The sequence below is a fragment of the Lepisosteus platostomus genome, chromosome 5 (genome assembly GCF_059453375.1).
Source record: "Lepisosteus platostomus isolate fLepPlt1 chromosome 5, fLepPlt1.hap1, whole genome shotgun sequence".
NCBI lineage: Eukaryota > Metazoa > Chordata > Actinopteri > Semionotiformes > Lepisosteidae > Lepisosteus > Lepisosteus platostomus.
Window position 1 is genome coordinate 41,668,478 of NC_142615.1, and position 16,658 is coordinate 41,685,135.

A 16,658-nucleotide genomic window follows, 5' to 3' on the forward strand; every position below is an offset into this window, starting at 1 on the left:
TTTGACATCTGAGCTCTGTGGAAAACGATCTCAATACAATTCTGAAAAACGCGACTCTCCGAACGCCAGCCGAACAAGTCTCCACAGCCGAAGCGCTGTGTCTCTTTTCAGCTGGCGATAAACCTTTCCTCGATCCTTTGCGGACTTGTTAAACTGTTCATGATCAGAATAAAAAACGCTCACGCTAATACACAAGCACCCGTGTCTCGCCAAAGCTGACAAATAAACAGACGGACAAGCCGCACTGCACGTGTGAACAGGGGAATGAGCGAGCGAGCGGGGATAGGGCGCCAGTAGTATAAAGCGACACCTTTCGTCAAACTTTTGACAGGTACCACGCCCCCTTTTCCATCCAATGGTCGTCCGCGGTGTTTGGTTGTCCCGCCCCCCAGCCATCCAATGGCGTGTTGTTATTTGTGCATGCCCCGCCCCCTCAGGAGCCAATGGTGTGGGTCGGAACCCCCTACCGGCCGGTCGCCCCGACGCCTCGGGGTCCCAAAGCCCCCAGCCGGCGCATCCCTGGTTGTGTGCGAGTGTGTATTGGTTTGGAAGTGGGAGCATGTCTGCCGCGGGGTTGAGTGCGCTCTATTATAACCCTAGGAAATCGGGCAGTTACGGCGGCGCAGGGGGTCTGTTGCGGGCCGCGAGATCCCGGGGTGTGCGCGGCGCCAGCCGCGGGCGGGTGGTCGAGTGGCTGTCCGGCCAGGCTGCTTATACGCTGCACAAGCCGGCGCGCGTACGTTTTAAGAGAAACAGGACGCTGGTGTCCGAAATGGACTGGCAGTGGCAGGCCGACTTGGTGGACATGAGAGAACACCAAGCGTTCAACGACGGTTTCTGTTACATCTTAATGTGTATAGACATGCTGTCTAAATACGCTTGGGCCGTGGTTGCTTATATGCTGCAGAAGCCGTGTCTCCAAAACAGCCGGGGTGCAAGCACACACACACACACTGACTGCGTAAAGTCTCACGGAAAGAAATCGCCGGGCAAACACCAGGTGAAATGTGAACCGCTTTATTTCAACAGGGGGTTTTCAAACACAGAAACAGCGCAGCAGCACTTTTTACACAAGTTACAGACTCCAGTTTGCAAGTATGTGAAATGTGAACCGCTTTATTTCAACAGGGGTTTTCAAACAGTGAAACAACGCAGCACACATGCGTTACCGGCTCCTGTTTGCATTCAACAATTAAATGTTGGTGCGGAAAATTAGTTCGGTACACGTAACCACCACCCCTACGCTGCTGAGAAACTTTGCGGCATCTGAAAAAGCATTCATAACCCCCTTCTGCTCACCGTGTCTAAAGCCGTGCGAACCACACTGGGCGATCCGATCGAGCAGGGCAAAAAAATTTGCCTGCGTAACCAGCGGGATGGTGTTACCACAGGTTCTGTGCAAAACACGCTGTATTTTGGAATACACACTGTAGAACCCCCCAGGCTTCCTTTTCTGATCTGAAAACATCAGATCTGTAATAATTTCACTCAAGTTCTCGACATACGCATCTATCTCTTTAACAAATTTAAGGACATTAGCATTCGACTCTTTGTTTTGCATATCAAGCTTTGTAGAGAGAAGTGTGTAAAGCACTCTTAGTAAGAATTCAGACGTATACATTCGAAATTCTTCATTCTTCGGTCGATGGCACACCCGGGTCTGTAAAACAGAGTGAAATCTGTATTCACATTTTACATAGATCTTTTTTTTTGCGTCTGTAAAAATAAGAATAGTGTTTCTTTTGCAACACATCAAAAGTCACGTCTACTAATTTTTCATCCAGCTGTTCAAGGGTGGCGTGTACATGCTCGTATGGGGAGTGGTCCTCAATTATATTTTTTAGCAACTGTTTTATGCCCCGCTCAGTGTCATTTGTAATGGTGTACGAACCCAGACACCGGGCGGTGTACAGAACAACCGATAAAATTCGGGCTAAACTGAGAGACTTATAAATTTCTAAAGCGGCAAACGTCACATCTTCAAACCCATCTGTGTAGCCGACAGACAGACATGTGTGGCCCCGCTGCCCAGGATGGTCAATCAAACAGGCCGGGCAGTCATCAACCAGGACCCCCTTTAAACAGTGCTTGAAGATGCAATAAACTACTGCTTTCACAATCTGGGGCATAACATCGGGCTCATTAGGGTCAGGGGCATCATCTTTATTAACATTTGGGCGAACACCCAAGCATAGACACGAGACATTCACATGTGTCGGCAGGCTGAAGATTGACCCGTCCACATCCTCTTTATTCTATTAAAGGAAAAAGAAAAGGAAGGCTTAACAAAATAGACATGCATTGCACCTAAAATACCGAGCATTTACACTTTTGAGCTAAGGTTTTTCGTTAATATTTACCATTTGTAGCGTGGTATCATCGCTAGCACCCGGCTGTTCTTCAGCATCTGGTACCCCAGCTGAACTCACACCCCCACCGCTGTCACAGGGTTCAGAGGGTGGGTTAGGGTTTTGCTAAAAAGAAGACCAAGTATTAAAATGACATACGCTAAGCACCGATACAACAATTCCACGAGTCGAAAAAATATTTTAGCCGCCTACCTCATCGCTTTGTAGAGTAGCGGACCCCGTTGTTTCTCCACACAAAGAAGCCATCTCAGCAGCTCTGTGGTGTCTGACAGCGCCAAGCACGCACTGCGGCCCTGTCAGGTCGGAGCGTTTAAGAATATGCGCCAATGGTGTAACACGCCTACATAACACAAGACATTTTACAATTGGTTGTGATGACCCCCCCCCCCCCCGATTTATCGAGAGCGAGAAGTATTCGCATATCAGTTTATAAGTTTTAAAGTATAAGCACACAACGCAAACACAAATGATGTGTTTCACCCGAAAAGAAATTTTAAACACGCGGGGTTGGTCTTAAAGTTTTTAAAATAACGTAATAAGACACAGTTTATTTTTAATAACACATTCGCGACAGCTTTTTCGAAAGTTTGGGATAAATTTCCACAGCATAAAAGCGCCAGCATAAAAGTCTTTAAGGTGTTAACAGACAACAAATGGTGGGGTGTTGTTCTACAGACTGTAACGGATTGTTCTTAAAGTTTTAAAATTGTTTCCCGGTAGAGATGATTTGTGATGATATTGGAGACGGGTGTGGGGAGGGGTTAGCTACAGGCTCTGGAATGCCGAGTGGGGGTTACAGGCTCCGGAATGCCGAGGGGGGTGCTAAAATTGACACCAGTGAAAGTTTACAAACATTTTAAATTCATGTAAAGTTTTCTAATTTACAAACACCACATGTATTTCACGCAAAAATGTTCTTAACAGCGCAGCACTGAAAAATAAAACCTCAAAACGTCAAGCTTGGTTTGTGAACACGGCCCTATAAAGAACAGATACATAATAAAAACATTTTGCTTGATAATATTCTTAGCGGTCTGCTGGTGAATCAAACAAAGACAACGCGGCACGTTTTCGCCACGTTTTAACAGCTAAGAAATGTAGACACCGTTGTATGTCTTAAAATAATATAGATTTTAACATTATAACGCGCTATATTCGCTTATCAGTTTATAAGTTTTAAACTTTAAAAGTATTAACACACAACGCAAACACAAATGATGTGTTTCACCCGACAAGAAATTTTAAACGCGTGGTTGGCCTTAAAGTTTTTAAAATAACGTAATAAGACACAGTTTATTTTTAATAACACATTCGCGACAGCTTTTTTCGAAAGTTTGGGATAAATTTCCACACAGCGCCAGCATAAAAGGCTTTAAGGTGTTAACAGACAACAAATGGTGGGGTGTTGTTCTACAGACTGTAACGGATTGTTCTTAAAGTTTTAAAATTGTTTCCCGGTAGAGATGCATTGTGATGATGTTGGAGACGGGGGTGGGGAGGGGTTAGCTACAGGCTCTGGAATGCAGGGGGGGGGCTAAAATTGACACCAGTGAAAGTTTACAAACATTTTAAATTCATGTAAAGTTTTCTAATTTACAAACACCACATGTATTTCACGCAAAAATGTTCTTAACAGCGCAGCGCGGAAAAATAAAACCTCAAAACGTCAAGCTTGGTTTGTGAACACGGCCCTATAAAGAACAGATACATAATAAAAAACATTTTGCTTGATAATATTCTTAGCGGTCTGTTGGTGAATCAAACAAAGACAACGCGGTACATTTTCGCCACGTTTTAACAGCTATGAAATTTTAGACACCGTTGTATGTCTTAAAATAATATAGATTTTAACATTATAACGGTCTAAAACGTTTTCTAAAATGTTTCTTAAAATAATTTCTACAGACCAGTACGTGCACCCCCCAACGATACCTAAGATTAATGGTTTTATGGGGGGACCATGTGTGTTTCTTAGAAGAGAATGTTTAGCGGCTTGAGTATAAGTACCAGCGGTTTAACAGACGAAGTTTTAGCTGCATTCCAATTCCTACAGTCTCACGTTATCGCCTAACTCGTCAGAATGGACCACGCCGATCAATTGCAACAGTCTGAAGATAGTCTGTTTACAGAAATAGAACTGTTCGACTTGATAGACGAAGCCGCGGATTCAGCGAATTTCAGCGGTATGTATATCTGGCTTATTGTGAGACAATTACAACGTCGCGGTGCATGTCTCGTGTTAGCTATAGTTACAAAACGTTGTATAATATTTGTATACTAGGCAATATTGAATGAATATAATGGAATTACCCGCGATTGGTGCCGTAATGTGGTCGTGACTGTGTGTATCCATTCATTTCCAATAGCACCGAAAACCACGGGTGTAAAAAGACCAGTTACGCTGCAGCACAACACCGGTGAGTAATTACGACAATGTTTTGAATAACGCTTTACGACCATGTGAGTCTTAAAGACACATGGGGTATATACGCCGCACCAAAACGCGCATGTGTCTATTCCACAGATGCGGGCGAAGGGACAAGTCGCCACACATTTAAAAAACCCCGTTTGGGGTTTGCATTACCAACCCAAAACCTTGTGGTGACACAGGCCGATGTTCACATCATACCAGACGGTGCGGGGGATATTATCAGAGCGCCTGAGAGAAGAGGTTGGTATTATATAAAACATTCTTATAGCCTGGTCATTTAAACGTGTCTATAATAAAAATACATACCGTTTTTCTATATTTTTCACTAATGGTATTTTCCCACTCCGTGCAGACCCCGGACCTTCAAAAAATAAACTGCGGCGCGCCAACAAGTTAACTGGGGCATCGAGCTCAAAACGGCTGAAACCAACAGGCAAAGGTTAATATAATTTAAGCGTGGTCAAGATGTGTTATGATCCACTTACGGTAAACGTTACTTCTTTTGTTAGGCTGTTAATTCGCTGAAAGATCCTACTTCGCGGAGTTTTCTGTTTGGGGGTGTTAAAAAACCTTATTTTAAAACTGCCTAGCTTTTAAAGTTAAAAGCGACTGGTGTGTGCGAGGGTCTACAGGCCGTTAGCACGCCGCTTGACCCAGTAGCGCCACCACCGACGTCAAGGAAACCGGTGTAACAACATGGCCGGGTAACTTGCTCCATTCACCCACAGCCCTTTGTGTAAGGATGCACCATATGCGTGGCGTTTTTATCATAGTTATCGTAGTTTTCTGACTTTGACAGTTAAGATTTCATTGATTGTTGTGTTCAAAAGTCTTATTTTTATCACAGTGTTGTTTTCAGATTTTGAGATGTGGAGCATTGGCGTGGTAATAAAAAGTCTTATTTTTTCACACAGCATCTGTATCGACGCGCGGTGAAACAAATGTGGTGGAAACGTCAGAACCCAAGGTGGTGACTGCATCCGAGATGACTGTTAAGACGTCGACCAAAGCCAGACGTGTCAAGCCTGCGGAGCGAAATAATAACGCGCCTAAAGACTTGGTGTTGGGTGATGTGCTAGATTCCGTGCGCGGTATTACACAGATACTAACAACGGCGAGCGCTAGTGTGGTGACCAAAAAACGAGCTTTAGAGCGTCTAAGAGCGGTTTTACCCGGTGTACAGACCTTGTTTCCAAAACCGATCCAGGTTTTCACCGCTAACATCTTAGATATAATTTCTAAAGAGGATGCCGATCTAACCTCTGGATTTCAGAACCTGTTGATGCTATTTCATGCTTCATCGGTGGAAATCCCCGGTGATAAATGACTAAACATGCGGTCTAAAAAGTGCTTAAAAGACCAACCGCTTGCCAACCGCAAGCTTTTGTACATTAATAAAAGAATTAAACTGGCAAAAGCATGTTTGTTGCGTCGTCAAAGATTCAGAGCGAGGCATCAGATTTCCCAAGGGTCGCCCGAGCCACGCAATGAAAATGCAGTGGTAGAAAATAACTTAAGGCCCGAGGTTGTTGTGGCAGAACAGGATGGTGGTAACCCAGAACCGGTTGTACTGAACGATCTGAATCAGGTTGGTGGCGGTGCCGGGGTGAATAGAGACCCCATGGTTTTCCTGGAGTGTATACGCCGTTATAACAGGTCTTATAATAATTTTAGAGCAACAGAGCACCATGAAGAATTTCGTTTTGTTAATCTCGACAGAATAACCTCGTATGTACAGGCTATAGACGCTGTGCATGGTGCAGTCCAGAGAATATTGGATGAACTTTCTCCAAACATCGGGGCGAATGATTTTGTACAGCTGCGTTTGACAGCGGGTGGTTTTAACAAACCCTTGTTCTCATGCAGGAGACACCCCGGAGAATTAAATGCGGGCGATTTTTTAAGCCACATCTCGGACCTCTTACAGAGCCACACAGAGGTTCTCACCGATGACAGCCTCCGATTAGTGGTGACGATAGTTAGGAATATGCAGGGGGGTGCCCGCCGAAGATTTAAATCCGTTCTGTACAGCCGGGTAATTGCGCAGAAAAAAGCACACCTTATCGACTTACATTACACGGGCGGTAATCTGTGTTTCGCCGGGAGTGTGTACGGTTTGTTGAATGAGGGTTGTACCGATGGGGAAATGTTACAGGGCGCTAAACGAATGCACAAAGAGTTGGGTTTTCCAGAGAATCGGAAAATTAGTTTGTCAGACATTACCGCTTTTGAAAAACATTTAAAGGTGGTTATTAAAATTTTTGTACCACGACCAGGGTGATTGGAAATATTTTACAACGGGACCCACACCACCAAATTCTAAAATACTTTTTGTTCTACTGCATGAAGAGCATTTTTATGGGGTTTTAAATATTAAAGCTTTTGTGGGGGCGGCGTATTTTTGCACTAACTGCCACGCAGCGTATAGCCACAAGAACGCACACGCCTGTGTTAAAGCTTGTAAAACCTGTTTAGATCCCCAGTGTTGCGAAATTGATGCTGAAATTCAGAATTGCCCGGCCTGTAAGGTCTTTTGTCGTAGCTCACAGTGTTTGGCGAGACACTTGCGGAATGCGGTGACGGGCGTGAGTAAGTGTGAGCGCAGGGTCTTTTGTGAGAAATGTGGGGTTTATAACCTTGCAAGTCACAAATGTAAAGAGAAACTGTGCTCGCGTTGTAACAACGTGATCGACACCCCGGACACACATTTGTGCTACATACCGCCTTTGGACAACCCCAAAATTTCAAACAAGTACATTTTTTTCGACTTTGAATGCATGCAGGAAACGGGGACCCACATACCAAATTACGTCCACGCCCTTCATATTGACAATAAATGCAGCTGGGAATTTTATGGTGAAACTTGTCTAAAGGATTTTGTGTGTAAATTTATCGATAGACGTTTCAAAAACCATACGTTCATATCGCACAATGGCAAGGGATATGACAATTACCTAGTGATCAGGCAGTTGTTAGCTGAAAAGATGGACGTTGAACTATCTTACCACCCTGATTAATTAATGTGTATGACCGTAAAAGCTCTGAACATCCGATTTATCGATTCTTTAAACTTTCTGCCTATGAAATTAAGCAAACTGCCGGCCGCCATGGGGTTCCCCGGGTGTAAGGGTCATTTTCCACACTTGATGAACACTGCAGAAAACCAAAATTATGTCGGACCGATGCCTCCGCCTGAACTTTACGGCGTTAACTACATGCTGCCGTGCGAGAAAGCCGAGTTTTTGGTTTGGTATGAAGAATGCCGGGGAAGTGTGTTTAACTTACAGAGAGAGTTGAAACGTTACTGCCAGTTGGATGTGGCAATTCTAAGAGAAGGCTGTGTCAGGTTTCGGGACGAGGTCATGAATATGACCAGACAGACATGCGTGACTGAGTCAGGGGCCGCCTGCGTTGTGTGCATCGACCCCTTTCAGTTTGTGACCATCGCTAGTGTCTGCATGGCCATGTTCAGACTTATGTTTTTACAGGAAGAGACGATTGCGTTGCTACCCCATGACAATTACCACCGCCAGCAAAAACGATTTTCTACACCCAGCATTCAATGGCTTATGTACATCGAACACACCGAGCGCGTTAAAATCCAACACGCGTTAACCACGGCCGGTGAGTTCAAGGTTGGCCCATATTTTCTGGATGGTTATGCTGTAATTGACGGCATGCCGACAGCCTTTGAGTTCAACGGTTGCTTTTTTCACGGTTGTAGCGTTTGTTATTGTGAAAACGATTTTAATCCGCTGACAAACACTACTTTTGGTTGGTTGTACAGAAAGACGATGGTTAAAATTAATTTTCTCAAAATGAGAGGTTTTAACGTGCGTGTTTCGTGGGAGCACGAGTTCAGAGACACGCTTGTTGAAAATGGAGACTTGGGTAAATTTCTAACAGCTGCGCAGTTACCAGAGCCTCTGCAACCGCATGAGTTGCTTTTTGTGGGGAGAACAAATGCGATTTGTTTGCATTACACAGCGCAGCCCGGGGAAAAAATTCATTACTATGATTTCACCAGTCTGTGTCCGTTTGTGAACAAAACTAAAAAATACCCACTGGGGCACCCCCGAATAATATATAACAACTTTGGAGATTTAAAACTGTTTTCGGTTTAGTGAAGGTGAAAGTTTACCCACCCAGACGTTTGTACTTTCCAGTTCTTCCAACCAAAATTGACAAAAAACTGTCAACACTGTCGTACATGTGGTGAAACAAAACAGACCACTCCCTTTGAGCACAGTGATCAAGATCGCGCCTTGACTGGTGTCTGGTGCACCCCGGAATTACAGATGGCCTTAGATCTGGGGTATAGAGTGTGTAAAATGTACGAAATTAGGCATTTCGAAAAGGCCTCACACAATCTTTTTACAGACTACATCTAACTGCATCTGAAAGGGAAATAGAAAGCTTCGGGGTTTCCAGAGTGGTGTACAGATGTTGCGAAACAACAAAGATATATCAGCGAATATTATGAAAAAGAGGGTGTCCGGCTGGACCCCGGCAACATTAAAAAGAATCCGGCCAAAAGACAGCTTTCAAAAATTGCCTTGAACAGTTTGTGGGGGGAAGTACGGACAAAGAGACAATTTACCACAGACCACCATTGTGAGAAACCCCGATTAATTGTTCAGGTACTTATTTACGCCATATCATGAGCTGACCAGCGAAATCGATGCTGGACAACACATCAAGTTTGTATCAACAGGTCCCAAGTCGTATGGGTACAAGCTGTCTGGTGGGAAAGCCTGTTTAAAGGTAAAAGGTGTTCACATTGAGCGTAATAATGGTGAAAAAGTTAACTTTGAGAGTCTGCGGGACTTGGTTTTTGACTATGGCGTTAACCCTTATGCAGAGTGCCGGGAATTTAAACACATTTCTATTCAACAGCCGATGATCGTGCGTGTTAAAAAGGATTGGCGCATTGAGACCCGGACCTTAAAGAAAACCCAGAAGGTGGTGTACGACAAGCGGGTGCTGCAAGAATATTTTACATTGTTGCCCTACAGATATTAACACGGTGGATGTCAGGTTAAAACACCCTTTTTCAAGCATTTTGTCCAGACCCTCGAATCGCGGTAAAAGTAATTTTATAAAACAACTCTTGGAGAACGGTGATACCGTTATGACTCGTAAACCCGAAAACAGTCTGGTGTTACAGCTGCTGGCAACCTCTATACGCCGAGTTGCTTGTGAAATTTCCATACATTCAGTTTGTAGAAGGACTACCGACGTTGTTTTCCGACGATCAGCTACTGCCGCCGGGTAGAGTAAATTTGATTATAGTTGATGATTTGATGGAGTCTGCGTGTGAAAATAATGAGATAGAAAAAGCTTTCACCAAATACGTACACCACCGAAACCTCAGCATCATGTATATCATCCAAAATGTGTTTTGTCAAAGCCGGAAAAGTAGAACCGTAGCGTTAGATACAAAGTACATGGTGCTGTTTAAAAACCCTAGAGATAAAATACAGATTACAACCCTGTCCCGGCAGATGTACCCTGGTAAAGCCAAATTTTATTTGGAAGCGTTCAATGACGCTACTAAAAAACCTTTTGGTTACTTGTTGGTGGATTTAAATGCCGACACCCCAGAAGACTATCGCTTGCGAATAAGTCTTTCCCCCCCAGATGTACCCACGGCTTATGTATTTTAAAAAAAAAATTAAAAGTCAGTGATCTTGCAACCATAGACTCAGTAAAAAAAAACACATTCGGTCCGTCGACATGTCTTCACGAGTTCAGCGAAACCTGACTCTTACATTTTCTGGTGAAAGCCAGCCCCAGTCAGCGGAAACCTATTCTCTGTGGGGCTTCAGGTGATCTTGTACAGGCAATAGCTAAAATCACCTTGAACACCTTGAAAGGGAACATACCGTTATCTGCTAAGCAGTTTGGGACCCTGAAGAGAAAGCATAAGCTTTTAAAGACTGAATCAAAAGGGTCTTTCTCTTAAAAGAAAGACTCTTGGTGAACCAGTCCGGGAGTTTTATTGGGACACTGTTGAGTATTGCGGTACCATTGATTACGGGGCTTCTACAACACCGATAATGGACCACGCTGAAAAAAAATGTACCTGTACCTCAGAAACAGCTCGATCGACTCCGAGAGCAGTCCGGCAACGAAAGCGATGTGAGAAAAATAACAACCCGCAGGTTGGATGACTAAATGAGAGACATTTTTCAGAACTCGCATCTGCCTGAATATGAAAAAGTGAAATTATATAATCAGGTGTTACAACGGTATTTGACATTAGTACGCCAGGAGGTTTCTGAAAAGGGGACTTTAACTGTTGTACTACCCGAAAATGTTACTACAACAGCCGTCATCAACAGACACTGACTTTGGGTATATTTTAGACAGCGCGTCTCAGTGGTTCCAGAGAAATGCCGAGATATTGTTAAAGACTATGGCACGCAATAAACCGTTAATAGCCTGGAATTAAAAAGGAAAATTTGTGTACAAGGGGGCACCCGTTGAGGGCTCTCACATGATTGATCTTGTCAGGGCTTTCACACAACAGCAATCAGTTGCGGCCGGTAAGAAGCTAAAAGGTTAGGATGTGTTCACGGGGGCAATGGCTGAAATCAACCTACCGGGCACCTTGCTAGTCAATGCTGGTAACCGAGAGCTACTTGAAAAACTCAAGTCTGCCCCACTGTGGTGTGCAGCGTCTGTCAAAACTTTAAAACCCCATGTCCCGCCCCCTTTTCAACCAATGGTGTTGTTATAGGGCGGATGTCCCGCCTTCCCCCACCAAGCAGTAGTGAGAGGTTTAACCGAACTATTAAAACAAAAATGTGAGGTACCTGACACACAAAAACACCTTTCAATATATCGATCTGTGTCTGATCTTATTTACTTTTATAATCATAGTTGCCACACGACTATTAAACGAACCCCAGCTTCTGTTATGACCGATTACTCCCTTGAGATGTCGAGAACCGTCTATGGTGAACACTTTAAGCGAAAACCGTCAAAGTTTTCATTTAATGTAGGTGATCATGTGCGGGTGTCCAAAATAAAAGGGAATGTTTGAGAAGGGGTATGAACAGACCTTCACAGATGAAATTTTCATTGTCAAAGAGCGGACCCCGGCTCTGAGACCCTATTACAAACTGCAGGACTACGCAGGCGATGACATTAAGGGCTCCTTCTACACAGAAGAGCTACAGAAGACAAACCCCAATTCTGAGAGCGTCTATCGCATCCAAAAGATTAAAGCAGCCAGGGGGCGTGAGAACAGATTTTGGTAAAGTGGCGCAGATAGAGCGATAAATTCAATAGTTGGGTAAAGGCTTCCGAGGTCAGAGAAATATATAGGTGCTGAAAAATGAACCCCGATGTCTTCTATGTTACGCTGGCCAGTAATTCATCCTCAAAGATGTTTCCAAAGAACACCAGCGCGTGCTTCATAGAGCATCTGGCAAAGGCGATTGACCTGGACGGGAGCTGGGAAGTGTGTCTGGTCGAGCTGCACTATCCACATACGCTAAACACGTTTTATCAAGATGAAGATTTTCTGTTCATCAGTGATGAGACTATATGGACATGTACCTTACCTAGAGGGTACTACTGCAACATCGATCAGCTCATGCATGAAATAAAACGTGCTGCGGAAAAATCCAAGTTTTAATATTTCTGTTAAACCACTCTATCACTCTAACCTTCACATCGCTGGCCATAATGAAGTGTTCAATATTTTCACATTTCAGAAGATTTTGGAAGGTCCTGTTAAGAAATTCTTTTCCCTCGCCCGTTTGTAGCTTTTTAGGAGTACGACCCTCTTGAAATGTATTTCGGAAAGCACTTGTCACGCCCCCTCCAGACTTTTAAGTGGCACGGCCCAGGCATATTTAGACAACATGTCTATATGTGATAAGATGTAACAGAAACCATCGTTGAACTCACTGTAGTCTTTCATGTTCACCAAGTCGGCCTGCCACTGCCAGTCCATTTCAGGTACCAGCGTCCTGTTTCTCTTAAAGCTCACACATGCCGGCTTGTGCAGCGTATAAGCCAGCTGGCCGGACAACTAGTCTGACACCAGGCCGCGACTGGCGCTCACACCAGGGGAAGTCACGGCCCTCAACAGACTCCCCACGCTGCTGTAACTCCCCGCTTCCTTAGGGTTATAATAGAGCGCGCTCAACCCCGTGGCTAATATGTGCTTTCAAACACTTATTTATAAATCGAGGGGAATGCGGTGGCGGGTATTTGGACCTTGAGGCTCAGGACTGCTCGGTGGGGGAAGGCAGGACATCCACTCCACAATGACACACCATTGGCTCGGGTGGAGGGCGGGACAGCCGACCATAACAACACACCATTGGTTGAAAAGGGGGCTGGACATCCGCCCACCACGGCCTCCCATTGGCTGAAAAAGGGGGCATGGTACCTGTCAAAAAGTTTGAAGAAAGGTGTCGCTTTATACTACTGACAGGTCTTACTTAATATTATTTTGATTAAAAATAGTATTTTAATAAGCAATAAATGGCACATAAAATACTTTGAAGGTGAAGATCACATAAAATCAACTACAAATGTGGGAACTTAAAATTTGTAAGATTATAAATTGCATGTAGCACATTAGTAACACTACAGTAATGGTAACAATAGTGTAAGAAAATCCTGATCCAATTCCTTTCAAATGCTGATACAAAATGTGAATGACTTCAGAGTTTCAGAAGTGGGTATTGGGTCTCCTGATGGAGATCAGAGATGAACTGAGCTGTGTGGGAAGGTGTACAGAACCGTTGGACTCCCAGTTCCACATCAAGAGGCTGAGCACAATGGATGACTTCTGTACACACGAGCGAGTCCTTGCTGCTGGTATGATATTACTGTATATTCTCTCTGTGGTGTAGAAAATATTCACTAGTATTCTAGGTTACAGATGGGTCAAAATTTGACAGCCTACATCAGATTAATAGGATCCATCTCTGGCATACTTTGTTATTTTTAGTTTATAATGTATAATATTACATATCTTTTAATGCCAAAATAAAGTGTTTTACATAATGTAGTAACGTTTTAGAACATAGAACAATTTAACTTTGAAATGTGGTCACTTTGTATTCTAAGACTGAGCAAATACTGCAGAAAAGTGCAGTTAATATGTGAAAATGTGTTCGTTCCATTGAGTAGTCATGGGTAATGTGTATTTCTGATTAGTTGATTAATGAAGATCCAGTAGTAAAAAAGCTTCTAATATTATTTCAAATATATTATTTCCAAATAAACCAACTTTGGAGAGTAGGTGGCAGTGATGTCAGAGGGAGTGTGTTCACAGTGTTGTCAAGGTATTGCTTATTGATTTTTAAGATGTTTTTACATTTTTACTTTGACCAAGTTAAAATATCCACAAAATTTAGTTTATAGATACCTATGTGCTAACCACTGAATTTGCAAGGTGTAAAGCTGTAAAACTGTATTTTAAAATATAAGGATTACAGTAGTACATTTGATCCTAAATATTTGAGTAAATAAACATTGACTGGAAACTCACTTGAAAAACATCTAAGCTCAGTGAGAATTTGGTTTTCAGACTTATGACGAATTAACTGATGATGGAATTCAACTTCGCTGGCACAAACCCTAAAGATCAACGACAAAAGAGGGGCCTGGGAGACACAAATCTTTATAGAGCAATTAAAGGTACTCTTATTCAATGCTGTACTTTCAAACTTTGGGTACTCTTTAATTACGACAGACTATTGGTCCATTATTATGATGCAAGCTAAACTTAATACATTGATTAAGCTTTGAGCTTAGTAAACCTTAATGGTTCTTTCTTGAGATTATATTCAAAAAGAGATTAATCATCATTTATTTGAGTACTAATATTATAAAATTCTCTCCTAGCTGAAGTGCTGAAGTCCCACCCAACAACAACAGAAAAAGAAATAAAGGAGCACAAAATGCTTTGTTTGAAGATTGCGGACGCAAGGCAGGGGGCCTGGAAGTCTGGACACTGAAAATGATAAGTCGCTGGTTCTAACTTTTAGGACAATTAGAGAGGGCTTTGCAAATGGTGAACAGTAAAAATTAGTCTTAACTTCACATTGTAATCATATTTTCTTGGAAATATAGAAGTTATACGTTTAAAAAATTACATTTGAATTGAAATGTGTTTTTGACTTAAATATTAGTGTAGCGGCAATGCTTGTTAATAAGACAGAATTAAGCGTTGGTGTGCTATCCTAAATGATGCCCATCTCACCCTCCATCTCTGTGGTGCAGCCACAGAGAAAGTATTCATGCAGGCTGATTTAAGATGTTTTCTTTTGATAAGGGACAGCTCCCAAACGGGGATGCACTTAGCTAAGCCTGGCTATCATGATCAATGGTCATCCATTGGCGCCTATTTGTCTAGGGAGTGCCGAATGGACATCTGGACTGCATTCCTAAGTGTCAAGAGTAAGTGACTCATATCTCACCTTGATCAACCAATCACGGACTGGCAGGGCGTGGGTCCGCCAAACTATCACCAAACAGCACACATCTGTGTCTTGGTCAAAAAGGGAGCGCAAGCTCAGATCGGGGCTCTCCTTGGCCATTTTCGCGCATCCTCAGAGACAATCACGTGACAACTGCTGTTGTCTGCAAAGGGACTTGGACTTTGTTCTAAGCGCGAGGCCGAGGATCCCGTACGTACTCAGAATTCTACCAACGTGAATGCTCCGCTTGATCAACAGCAGCCTACAGTTGGCCTCTTGCGACAACCTGAATAGCTTATTCAGAAGCAGCGCTGGACCGGGAACGAACCAGCTTCTTCCCGGGCAAAAGAGTGACTTGTGAGGACTCGCGGTCACATTCTGTGCATAGAGACTTTCTACTAGCCAGCTGGACTGCTGGTAGATCCCCTCAGAACAACGACTGCCCTGCGCGCCGCAGTCAGATTCCTCCGCCCGTCCTACTTCGAGCTGCACCTCGACTGGTTGGCCGGTAGCCAGAGGACGCCGGGACAACGCCCATTGGACAACCACTGGAACAGAGGCTGCAACAGAGCCTGTCAGCTGGTTTGGTGCTCGTGCCGGGAAATTCCAAATCCATACACAGTGGATAAGTAAACCCCATGTTCTACATTGCGTCTCGAGAATTCAATTGTACCTCAACACAAGTTGTTATCAATTTAATTCATGAGTAATGTATTTACTTCCGAGTTTAGAGTAACAGTGGGTAATAACACTGATTAGCGATTTGGTAACCGAACTATATATATTGACATATATTCTCTGTTGTGTATTCTTTTGTTTGCATCTCTTCGAGATTATATACCTTGTATATTGATAACCCTCACAGTAAGGTCTGCCGCTCATATCCAGGCAGACTAGTATATGTTTGGTGCAAAGTTTATATTAATAAATGTATCCCGTGTATTGAACCCGTGTGTGTGCGTTGTTAGTTGTTCTGACAATTGATTTTCTAAAAGCCACAACGAACAACCTTGTGATTACTGCTACAATTAATAATTGTCTCAGAAAACCCATCAAACCTCTACATTAGCATGTTCAGGTAATTAGTTTGTGTTTGTCTTTACTATATATATTGCCATGTTACAAGAATTTGTAGCTAAAGTTTACTAGTTGTGTCTTTTTATAATCAGCCTTTGTTGATTACAATATTGTGCTACATATTTTTCAGGTGTGTTTGATTATTCTGAAAATTAATAAATTCCTAAACTAAACCATTAGCTTGATTTACTAGCTTTTATGCCTATAAAATCTCTTTGATGTATAATAGTCCTCTAAAGTTATCGGTATATAGAACTCCAACCATTTATATATAATGAACATATAATCATAGATGTATAATTGACGTATAACAATATACGTATATTAGAATTT

General features: G+C 43.0%; 1 protein-coding gene and 1 long non-coding RNA gene across 3 annotated transcripts; one reads left to right on the forward strand and one right to left on the reverse strand.

Annotated features, from left to right (window-relative positions):
• Positions 1-1,001: 1,001 nt before the first annotated feature.
• On the reverse strand, positions 1,002-4,895 carry LOC148666649 (uncharacterized). 2 transcript variants are annotated; one of them, XM_088632581.1, is made up of 5 exons: positions 4,680-4,895; positions 2,562-2,709; positions 2,361-2,474; positions 2,211-2,255; positions 1,002-1,660 (listed from the first exon to the last, which is right to left on the reverse strand). In XM_088632581.1, the coding sequence occupies exons 1-5, from the start codon at positions 4,724-4,726 to the stop codon at positions 1,193-1,195; spliced, it is 822 nt and encodes a 273-aa protein (XP_088488707.1). In that variant the 5' UTR covers positions 4,727-4,895; the 3' UTR covers positions 1,002-1,192. The 2 variants fall into 2 exon arrangements, with proteins under 2 accessions (XP_088488707.1, XP_088488708.1); XM_088632582.1 differs by lacking the exon at positions 2,211-2,255 and having other exon boundaries at positions 2,562-2,662.
• Positions 4,672-16,418, forward strand: LOC148666650 (uncharacterized). The gene is made up of 5 exons (XR_015936981.1): positions 4,672-4,786; positions 4,894-5,040; positions 5,153-5,239; positions 5,715-14,466; positions 14,674-16,418. It is a non-coding gene; the product is annotated as an uncharacterized LOC148666650 (long non-coding RNA).
• Positions 16,419-16,658: the final 240 nt, after the last annotated feature.